General features: G+C 54.4%; 1 protein-coding gene across 1 annotated transcript; it reads right to left on the bottom strand.

Moving 5' to 3' along the window:
- Window positions 1-3,835: 3,835 nt before the first annotated feature.
- Cyth2 (cytohesin 2) lies at window positions 3,836-10,649 on the bottom strand. The gene is made up of 12 exons (XM_041648477.1): window positions 10,436-10,649; window positions 9,275-9,422; window positions 9,113-9,179; window positions 8,478-8,596; window positions 7,838-7,918; window positions 7,182-7,294; window positions 6,859-7,007; window positions 6,439-6,550; window positions 4,601-4,677; window positions 4,414-4,485; window positions 4,174-4,328; window positions 3,836-4,089 (listed from the first exon to the last, which is right to left on the bottom strand). The coding sequence occupies exons 1-12, from the start codon at window positions 10,452-10,454 to the stop codon at window positions 4,002-4,004; spliced, it is 1,200 nt and encodes a 399-aa protein (XP_041504411.1). The 5' UTR covers window positions 10,455-10,649; the 3' UTR covers window positions 3,836-4,001.
- Window positions 10,650-11,713: the final 1,064 nt, after the last annotated feature.

Here is an 11,713-nt window from a genome sequence, read left to right as displayed (position 1 = left end):
TCAGTTCACTTACATCTCCTGGAGAGGCGCACAAATACTGTACACTGGACAGTTCTTTCCCTGGACAGGCACACAACTACTGTACACACACACACACACACACACACCCCTCTCTCTGAGCCTGGACAGTTGTACACACACACCTCTCTCTGGCATGGACAGTTGTACACACACACACACACCTCTCTGGCATGGACAGTTGTACACACACACCTCTCTCTGGCATGGACAGTTGTACACACACCTCTCTCTCTGGCATGGACAGTTGTACACACACACCTCTCTCTCTGGCATGGACAGTTGTACACACACACCTCTCTCTGGCATGGACAGTTGTACACACACACACACACACACCTCTCTCTCTGGCATGGACAGTTGTACACACACACACACACCTCTCTCTCTGGCATGGACAGTTGTACACACACACACACACACACACATCTCTCTCTGGCATGGACAGCTGTACACACACACACACACATCTCTCTCTCTGGCATGGACAGTTGTACACAAACACAACTCTCAGGCATGGACAGCTGTACACACACACACACACACACACACACACACCTCTCTCTCTCTGGCATGGACAGTTGTTCTCTGCCTGCCTAAGTGTGCAGTGGCCTCTGACTCTGCTGCTGGCTCCTTCCTGTCTCTCTTCTCCCGGTGCTTCTCTGCCTCAGTTACAGGGTTTATCCCTGTCCCCTCTTTCTTCTCCTGTGGATACCTGTTCCTTAGTTTCTCTCTAGCTAGGCTTTTGATGGCTCTGGACTAGGTCCCCCATCCCCACACTTGGGGAACTAGATTTTTTTCCCCCGAGACAGGGTTTCTCTGTAGCATTGTAGCCTGTCCTGGAACTAGCTTTGTAGACCAGGCTGTCCTTGAACTCACAGAGATCTACCTGCCTCTGCCTCCCAAGTGCTGGGACTAAAGGTGTTTGCCACCACTGCCGGGCAGGAGAACCAGATTTATTGGTACATGAGGAGAGTGAATTTGCATGGTGGAAGAAGTCAGAGCAAGGGGTGGATTTGAGCAGGATATGTACTCTGGGTTATAACCTAAAGTGACAGGACAGGGGTCACTCTCCCCACCATAGGACCACTGCCTAGCAAATGGTAACTGACATAACCTAGAGGCATGGCAGCCCAAGTTGGAGGGAATCATGGTAGCAGGGTGGGCTAGGCCTTGAGGTCCTAGTTCAAATAATGAGGGTTATATTCCTCAGGCCAAGTCTGAGAACGGGCTACGGTTAGGAATTTTCCTTAAATCTATTTTGCTGTGTACGTGTGTGTGCGTGCATACGCACATGTGTTTAGAGAGAGAGAGAGGAGAGAAGAGGGAGGGAAGGAAGGAGAGGAAGAGAAAGAGATTTACTGACTGACTCTGGGGCCCTGGCTGTCCTGGAACTTACTCTGTAGACCAGGCTGGCTTCCAACCCAGAGATCAGCCTGCTTTTGCCTCTGAGTGTTGAGATTAAAGGCACAAACCACTATGCCTGGTCAAGGCCAGGATTTTTAGGTCTGAGGGAAAAGGGCTGTGGGCGGAACTGGTGGGTGAGGGAGGAAGGCCAGGACCTTCAAGCCTCAGTGAGTGAAGAGGATCAGAAGTCCTGGTGTCGAGAGGCAGCTGATCCAGGCCTGAGAGGCTAAGGTACTACCTAGGTCCAGGGAGCAGGGCTTGAGTCCTAATTCTCTAGTATGAGGGAGGAACCTGGGATGAGGATCCCTGCAACTGAAGGCTGGGGCTCACCCTACACTCTCCAGCCACAGAAACTTACCGCCTCAGTTTTGGAGGCTAGAAGACATGGACCAACGACACCAGTATTTGGGAAAATCTCTTCTGTGGAGTTGCCAGCCTGGCCTCAGGTAAACACTGGCACTCCTTGGTTATGTACCCTACTCTGCGTTTATTACCACATGGCATCCTCTGTGGCCTTCTGCCCTGATACCCACTCTGGCGGGACTTTTTATATGTGTGCTGGTATGCTGGTGGGCACTGGGGGAGGCATATTCTCATAACACAGTCTGGCTTTGAACACCTTGATTCTCTTTGCCTTAACCTGCCTCTGCGGACACCCACCTCCCATGCTTGGCCTGAAGGACAGTTTCAAGCACTTTGCTGACTTGAATGTTCTACACATCCTCAAGGCTTTGCAGCTTAGTTCGGCCAACATTTCCTTAAGCTCCTGTCAGTCAGCACGGCCAATCCTCAGAACCCTGGGCCCATGGTGATAGCTTTTCCATACCCTCTCCTGCTCCAGTCCCTGGACCACTAAGGACTACACACCTCTTTCCACTCTCAGATCATCCTGACCACTCCACATTAAACACACCACACTCCTGCCTCACATGGTAGCTTCCCAGTCAGGCCTGCATAACCTGTTGTGCCGCACACAGCCACACCAGCACACACCAGTCACGTTTGCTAGGCACTGACCCTGTGGTAGGGACCCTACTGCTACTGTTTTCCTATGCCCCACATGTCCTTGTCACCTTAATTTGTGAGAGTACACCATCCAGCTCAAACCCACCCCTTTCCAAACTCTACCAGTCTGTGCCACGCAAATCTGGTCCCAAAACCCACGCAGTGCTTCTCTTCTGCCAGTCACCATTCCCTGGCAAGTCCTGGGTTCAACCCATGGAGGCAGACACCATGAGTGAAAGGGTGGCTAAGAACTGAGTCATTGCTCAGTGCTTTCCTGGCCCTTTGGGTGATGCTGGAAATCCCATTTTATTTGGGACTCTTCATTTCACACCAGCTCCTGGGGAGGAAGTAGTTCATGCCTCCTTGCCAAGGTCTAGGTAAACTATGGAAAACCTTCCATACCTAGGAGACAGGACTACCTTTGTCTACTGACATACAGCCCGAGCCACAGAGCCCACCTAGACTGTAATTTGGACACTCATACTTTACCTGGACCAGTGCTGTTGGGGTGGGCAGCCAAAGGCGCCTGTAGCCAAGGGAAGGAAAGACAAAGAAACCCCCAACAGGGGTTTGCAGATCCAATACATACCTTCCAGAATCTCAATCCCCAGAAGGCTACAGGTAGCATCTTTCCTTCCCAGTCAGGCCGGCATGGTAAAGCATGCTGGGAAGTGGTGATTCCTCTAGAAATACCACTTCAGGTCTGGCTCGGTAGCTAGCAGTCTATAAGGCCAGCATTAGGAGAATGAGGTAGGATTCAATTTAAGCTCATCACGGGCCAGGAAAACACAAATAAGTTTCTTGGTTCCAAAGGTGGGGAGTAGGCACTGGGCCTTTGTTCTCCGGAGCCACCACTCCAGCAGAAGCACAGAGGACAGGACCAGTTGGGGACTCAGCATTCCTACTTCTGCTAAGACTCCTCCCATGAGTCAGGACATGTACCTAGGCCTTCCGACAAAACAATTGCCTCTACAGGACGCTGACTCTGCCATCTCCAAGGCCATCCCATGCCCCTCATGGTACCACTGTGCCCTCTCTAGTCCACACTGGAGCCCTCAATGGACAGCATAACCAGTTCCTAGTGTCCAACACAGGGTCTTCCCTGGCCTTCTTCCCTCCTGAGCCAGGCCTTTGTTGTTCTAGTGCTAGTCTGCAATGATCACAGGCCCCACAAGAACATGGTGGTCTGGCCCATGGGCAGAGCACATCTCAAGAGTATGCTATACCTGATACCATCCCTAGACTCTAAATCCTTCCTTCACTCAGCAGCTGAAGGGGCAGAGGGACTTGTCTGGGAAGCACCTGCCCTGCACCCTGTATCCTCTAGGGTCCTGGCTAATAGTAAGAAGATGGGTTCTCAGTTCTCCCAAACCCAAGAAATGAGGGCGTCGGCAGGCGCAAGGGGTTAAATAATTAATAAGATTACCAACATGTTAATTACAAATAAGGAGCCAGGAGCTAGAGGCGGTGATTTTCCAAATGGGGAACCAGGATCCACAGCCCCAGGGCCCAGGGGTCCTGCCACCCAGGCGGGGCAGCTCCAAAATAAATAATGGAGTTGGGGACAGGGGTCAGGGTTGTTCCTGCTTCTTTTTCACAGAAATCCGCTTCTTTCTTGCTGCCAGCATCTCATAAAAGGGGTCCACGCTTACAGCAGCCCTGCAAAAAGGGGTCTGATGAGGACCAAGGGCCTGAGCTCAGGCCCAGCCCTCCCCGCTCAGATCGCAGTCCCGTGAGACTCACTGGATGGACTTGATCCACTCCTCTTTCTCCTCCTGTGTGGGTGCAGAGATTCGGTACACCATGTGGTTTCCCTCTACTACCCGACCATCAGCCTCGGTTTTGCAGGCTTTGATGAGCTGGCCCTTATTGTTGGGGATGTAAAGCTCAAAGCAGTTCTAGGATACAGAGGAGGGGACAGGTCAGAAAAGCCCTGGGCCAGGACAGGGAGGTGTAGGTTTAAGGGCACCTCATGAATCTTACCGGCTTCCGAGGATCATCCACCTCCCGGATGCTCAGGTTCTCTAGAGGGATAATCCCTCGGGGCTCCTTGTCCTAGGTGGCAAAGTCAGAGTTCAGGTTCCATGGGTCCCCTCACTGCCTCCCTCAGAGTGTAGGCTGAGTGCCCTGCCCCCCAGAATCTTGGCTCATCTGCAAGCTCCACCCTCACCGTAGTGTACTCAAAGTAGTAGAGGCAGTTGTCTGTAAGGATGAACCAGCGCCGCTTCCAAGTCTTCACCCGGCCCCCTGCAAGGGAAGGGGTGGGAGGGGCCGGGCTCAGCGGGGAACCGCTGGGGGTGGGGCAGAGTGGGGAAAGGTAGGGCTCTTAGGTCTAGGACAGAGGCAGTGAGGGAAAAGACAGGCAGGCAAGGACAGGCTGCTGGGGCCCCAGGAGTGGCACCCCTGCTTGGGCCACAGGTTCTGGCTATTCTATTGGCACAGGCCCAAGCCCCTCCCCCGGGCCAAGGCCAGGGTAGTCCCTCCCTCTCTGTTTGGGGGCGGGCAAGGACACCAGGTACCTACCTCCTGGGGCAGACAGCAAGAAAGCAGGCAGGACCAGGTGTGGAAGGGAAGGCGGAGGGATGGGGTGCCCCCAAGAATCGCAGCGACAGAAATAGGGGGTCAGGGAAGGGATGCACAGGGGCCAGAGCCACAGCAAGAGAACAGGCAGAGGGGAGGGGGAGAGAGGAAGAAAACCAGTTACATCCACATGGGGAGGAGCCAAAGCTTCCCCTTGCCCACCATGCTCCTGGCCTGGCTTCAACCTTTCCCAGGGGGTGCTCAGCCTGCTAGAATGGTCCTAGAAAACACATTCCCTGAGACTCTCTACCCTGACCAAAGGGTTGGGGTGGTCTTAGCTGTGTGATCTTAGGAAATCCCTGGGCCTTTCTGATTCTAGCCTGGAGACCCACACACATTTGCCTGCAACGAGATGGCTACTGTGGCCTCTGGATGAACAGTGCTTCTGTCAGCCATGACGGTCAGTAAGTGGCGGGGGCACCTTTGCACCTCAGTTTCTTCACATGAAAAACGGAGGGCACTACTGGCAAAGCTCAGAGCCCCAACTTGAGGGAAGCTGCCTTCTTGCTCATTCCCTCTAAGGCTCAGGGAGACCACAGTGCACTGAGGAGGCTGATCATCAGTGACCCTACTGACCTCCCTGAACCCTACCAAGGGGCCAGGGTCAGGGTGATGCCAGGGTGTGCACTGGCTGTGAAGATGCAATGCCCTGCTCCAAGTGCCCAATTCAAACCAGGACTTCAGACCCGGACGGTGCCAACTCACTGCTCACCAGAGCCCGAGGAAAGTGAGGCCTGACTCTAACCGCACCCTCACTCTGCAGGGAGTGCCCAACTGTTCCACTGTGGCCCTCACACTGTCTCTGAGCAGTGACTATGCAAGCCTTTTCTCTATCCCTCCAGTACAGGCCCAAGAGACAGCTAGCTGTACTACAAGTATCTGGGGAGCTGTAATGGTAACTAATGGCTGACCTGTACCCAGATCCTGCCTGCAGCAGCCTAGGGTCCTCAGGGTTCACACAGTACCCACTGAGTGTTGAGAACAACTCTCTGGCCTTGGATGGCTAAGGAGCTGGTTCAAGGCATGGTGCCACAGGACACATCGTCTGCATCACGACCACAACTGTTGTGCTGCTCCCTCCCCAGCCGGGCCAGAGGGTCCAGTCACCCTGTCTCTGCTGGCTCTCCTAGGGACGACTGATACTCAGCTGGCTGAAAATGAGCCCAGGTCTAGGGCAGACAATCTGTTCAACATGTGACCTGCCCCGGGGAGCTAACAGCCCGGTCCATCAAGCTCTGGCATATGAGCACGTGGGGGCCAGGAGCACTTTATACAGGCTGGGAAATATACAGCCTATTCTTGCTCTCAGCCCTATTTATAGGTGTGGAAACTTGACGCTCCCAGAGGTACAAAAACAGGGTGCTCAGTCCGGATCCAGGCCACCAGGGCTCCCTGCAGGGTTGCCAGTAGGCTCAGGGAGGGACGTACCCAGCTTTAGGAGCCAGCCCTCACGGTCTGGGTTGAAGAAGGTGTGCGTGAGATCATTCCCATCATCCTCAGGGATCTTGAAGGGTTCATTTCGGATGCTGTCGTAGAGGTTCTGAGGGGCAAAGAACAGGTTAGAAACTCCAGGCACTAAGACTTCCCCAGCGACAGAGAAATCATCCATGGGAGAAAAGCATGAACATGGGTAGAAAGGGAAACAGAGATGGGTAGAGTGAAGAAAAAAAGATGAAAGGGTAATGGTGGGAAAGTCTGCTGAGTTCTCAGAGATGACAGAAGACAGAAAATATCCAGACCAGAAAACTGGGAGCAGAAGAGACACATGCGAGGCAGCTCAGGCACCAGCAGACCCTGGAGCATAGGGTGGAAGGCTGGAAGATGGGTGGGGCTGGGAACAGTACTCACCCTGAGCAGGTCCTCAGGCAGATCTCCACCCTCGTTGATGCCCCGGTTCATGGCCACAAAGCGCTCCAGGCCTGGCTTATCCCTCACATTGGGATTGTGAAGGCTGGTGTTCAGCATGATCACAGCAAAGGACAACACATAGCAGGTGTCTGCAACAATAGAGTAAGGTAGCTGGTGATGACCCAGAACCTTCCCAAAACCTCTGCCCCATGCCCTCAAACTCTGGGAACCTAGATCCTGGCCTCTTCCTTCAAACCCAGTCCAGATTCCAGCACTCCTCCCTCAGACTAGATACAGGTCTATGTCCTGCCCTCTGGTCCTACCTGTAGACTGGAAGACCCCAGGGTTACACAAGCAGTATCGCTGGGCAAAGGCCTCCATCATCCGGTCAATTTTCTGAGCCTCTCCAGGGAGGCGAAAGCTCCACAGGAATTGCCTGGTTAGGGGAGGGTGGGACAGGCACAGGTTTCAGGGCTGTTAAACACTCTACTTCTTTGTCCCTGTTAGAAGTGGACAGGTCATTATCCAACCGCTGCCCAGTGTGGTGATGCACATCTTTAATCCCAGCACCCAGCAGGGTGAGGCAGATGGATCTCTGTAAATTCAGGGCCAGCCTGGTCTACATAGAGTTCCAGGTTAATCAGGGTTACATGGTGAAATGCTGTTTCAACTCCAACCCTAAAACAATTAGTCAGAACCAAATTTCTCACCCCAGCTGTTTGAGTTTGTAGGCATGTAATCTAATCAGAGCAGCAGGTTCTGGAGTGTCTACAGAGGACAGTCTTTTCTCCACCCCCAAGTTTGCTAACTGGACTGTGCTTTTGCTGCCAGGTGGGAGGCTCCACTGAGCACACCGAGAGAAAGGTGTGCTGAAGGAGGCCCCACCTGGACTTGTCCTGTTAGAGACAATCATTTCCGGAGTGGTTTGTCCCTAACAACTGAGAAAGCCCTGGCACGAGCATCTCTGCCCCATTCTCACCGCAGGGCCTGCACCAGATTGAGGTCGGTGAACTCATGCAAATCCACAAAAGCATGGAGCACGGACAGGTTTAGCTCTTCCCTGGAAGGAGAGAGAGTCCTATCAGGAGGCGCAACAGGAGTATAGTAGTATCAATCTCGTTTATTGTGCTGCCCTCATGGCAGCTGGACCTCTCACTTGGCTCCATCCATAGGCTGGGTCCTGAGTAGGACACCTTGTTCTTGCAGCTTGTCAATCTTAGAGCACACAGACTACCTGATGGCATCTCTTTTCTCTGTTCCCCAGATGCTTTTATCTCAAGAATTGACCTTTTCCTGAGACCTCACAGACCGTTCCTAGTTCCTATGCACTCACATGTCCACAGGTCGTCTCCATCATATACCTGCAGCTCTGACCCATGATCAAAACTTCAGGATGACACTTTCAGATGCTAGCTTGTGTGTACATGGTAAAGGGACTGTCACTCAGCCATCAACAGTGCCCCCAGATACAAGCAGAGCCCTTACTCACGGGATGACCACAGGTACCCACTCCTATAGTCTCCAGCCCCCCACTGCATCCTGGCTCAGGTGGAAGCCCCAAGCCTGCTCCCTACACAAGCCACTAACGAGGCTGGGGTACCACGCAGGTGGGAGCTTACCTTTCCCCCAGGTAATCCCCGATGGCTGTCTTGTTCAGCCCCTCACCCTTGTACAGGAAGCGGGCAATTTCCTCCGGTGTGTTCTGCAGAAGTTCGTGCTCCACCAAGAATTGGATCCCCTGGAGGGAGGGGGCCAGATTTGTGCCGAGGCAGAGGGTGCTGCTCCCCATAAACTTCAAAACCCAATACTCTCCACCGTAAGAGCATGTCAGCTTCACGCTCAGTTTCTTACAGCTCCCCACGAATCATCCCTAACCCATGCCCTCAGCCTCTGCTTAAATGATTCCAGCACGAACAAATGGGTCCGGCAGGAACAGGTCTGAAGAATAATTGAATACGTTACCCACTACAATGAAAAGTGAGCGCAGATACCTGTCCATGAACTGTAAACATGCACCCCCTCCCTTACTGCCGTATCTCACCCTGAACTGTACACTTGGAGGTAGGGGGAATTCCTGAGAGTATGACAGGGGCTTAGGATTCCCAGCACAGCCAGACTCCCAGGGGTCTCAGTACACGACATTCATGGAACAGATGGGCAGAGATCAGAACTCTGTTGCCTAGAGGAAACTATCTTCTTAACACTTCTAGAACCTAGGATGTCAAAACCATGCCTAAATTTCTGCTTAGCTAACCTTCTTGGGGTCCATGTTGAATTTCTTCCTGCCCATTGCCATCTTCCGGTTCCGCTGCAAGGTCTTACTGCAAAAGCAGGGTGGGCAGCAGCCAAGGTCAATGCCTGAGCACCCAGGGCCCTGGCCAAGCCTTGTGCGCCCTGAGCTCTCCACGGCCCTCACCTGCCCTCGTTGGCCTCCAGCCCCTCCACCTCGCTCATGGCTTCGCTCAGCTCCTCTCGCAGGCGCTGGATCTCCACCAGCAGCTCCTGCTTGCGCCGGCGGATGTTCTCCAGCTCCATGCGCTCCTCTGGAGTCAAGTCTGGGGGCTCTAGGGGTCAGGATCAGGAAATGAGTTCTGGGGGCCAGGACTGCTGCATCCTGGATTCCTGTACTCAAGAGGAATGGCTACTAGAAACCTTAGGGGAGAAGTAAGACCCTGAACCTTAGTCTGGGGCAGAAGTGCCTGGGAACCTCATCTCTTAACAGGTCTGGGGGATGAATTTCTGGGCCCAGTACTTGGAAGGATGTGGAGCCCTGGCTTCATCATAGAAGTGGGGACCTAGATCTTGGGTATGATTTGGAAAGAAACCATGGCCTGGGCTCCTGGACCTATCACCGCAGTTGGGAACTTGTGGGTCTGAATTTCGGATGTCCTGGCTCCTTGGTTCCGTTACGGTAGAATGGGAGGCTTGAATACTGAAAACATTTGGAAGGACACAGGGCCTTGGGCTCATGGCTCCATCATCTCAGGGGATCTAGGGCCCTGGATCCTGGGTGTCTTTCTCGAAAGGGAGCAGGTCCCACCATCACGGCTGAGGTCCTGGGGTCCAGGACCCTGGATGCATTTCTTGGAAAGACACCAAGACTCTGGTTCCTGGCTCCACCACGGTGGGGACCCTGGCATGGACCCTGAGTACATTTCTTGTAAGGGGGCCGGATCCCTGGCTCCATCATAGTGGGAGTTGGGGTCCTGGATCCTGGGTGCCTTTCTTGAAAAGGAACCGAGGCTCTGGCTCCTGGTTCCGTGGTCTGAATATTGGGTGCACAGGGAAGACAAACTAAGGCAGCAAGTCCCTGGGTCCGGGACAGCAGGCAGGAAGGTTGTAAAGAACCTCAGCAAGAAAGCCAGGCCACGGCTCGCGCTGGTGTACGCCCCGCCCCGCCCCGCCCCGCCCCGCCCGCCGCCGCCGGAAGAGGGCTCGGCCCAAACAAAGCCCCGGAATCCCCGGCTCTCGGCCGGGCCGGAAGCCGGTTCCGCGCGCAGAAAAGCGCCTCGCAACAGCTCGCCTGTCCTGGACTTAGCTTGGGAGCCACTCCGCCCGTCCGCCTCGCCCGTCCTACCGTAGACACCGTCCTCCATGGCGGCTAGGAAGGCCCGCGGGGAGTCCGGGGCGGTTCCGCCAGCTGGGCCTGCGTCCGCGTCGGCCCGCGGGCTCGAGTGAGCCCGCTCAAACGCCCCAGGAGCCACCGCCGCCTCCTCAGCGCCCGTCCTCAGCGCCGAAAAGACTCTCCCTTCACGGCCCAACCGCCCGGCCGGTGGGGCCCGCCCCTCGCTTTGATACCACCCAATCCACTGTGGGTTTCCCCGACTGCTCCGCCCCCGACGCCACAGTATCATCTCCGGGACCAATAGGCACGCGAGAAACAGTTGCAGGAACGTACAGCTGGCGATAGACTGCTGGAGTGACCAATCAGAGTGCGGACAGAGTGTTTGATCCCGCCTCCGAAACAAAGGAAAATCTTTGGCAGCTTTATTCTCCAATAAGAAAACTCAAATAGGAGCGATCCGGAGGTGGGGCTTCGTGGAGCAGGGAGGATTGCGCCTGCGTAAGAACCGGCCTAGGCTGCGGAACCTCTTTTAGGAATTCGTTGTTAGGGGGCGGGATTTGATTAGCTTTGTTGTCAAGGGCGGGGTCTCAGCCTAGAGTTGCTTCCTGGAGCCACACCTCCTGCGCCCTCCACGCAAGCTTTTGATCGCGGTGGTTGCCGAGCAACTGGGAGCCGCACTGGCCTGTCTTTTGCCTCCTTTCTCAGGGTACTTCTTTCTTCTGGCAATTGCTATCTCTGAACCCTTTCCGTACCACCTCATGTGACTTTCCTACACTCCTCAATATCCCAGAGTCAAAGGATGGTAAACTGAAGGCATTATTTCTTCCAAATGTATTGGGAACCATGCATACACTGGCTCTACCCTCCCAGCGCTGTCTTTAGGCTCTTCCTCTCTCCTAAACTCTTAGCTTCCTCCTCCTCAAATTCTGCCTTCCCCAGGCATTGTCCAAAACAAACACCACCACCACCACCACCACCACCCCCCCCCCCCCCCCCCCCGCAATCGTCCGCCTGCTCTGACTTTCTCTTGGCAGCTCTCCTGGTCCCTGTACTTAAGGTCCTCCTTCTACCCAACCTTTTCTGTCCCCACACTCCTGCCCTTCTTAACTCCCCCATTCTCCTCCTTTTTGCTGTGCAGTGAGGGAGCTGTCTGTGATGGGGACTCAGGCATATTTGTAAATCAAAGGCCCATGATGGGGCTAGAGGGACTTCCAGGTCTCATCCTCATCTGTGTCCCTGGGCTGCCCAGGTGCGGACGGATTCCGGGCCAGGACTTGGTTAAGCCTTTGG

Source organism: Microtus oregoni, unplaced genomic scaffold (genome assembly GCF_018167655.1).
Source record: "Microtus oregoni isolate MIOR12 unplaced genomic scaffold, Mior012 000000F_ref0000247, whole genome shotgun sequence".
NCBI lineage: Eukaryota > Metazoa > Chordata > Mammalia > Rodentia > Cricetidae > Microtus > Microtus oregoni.
This window is presented reverse-complemented; position numbering and strand designations above follow the sequence as displayed.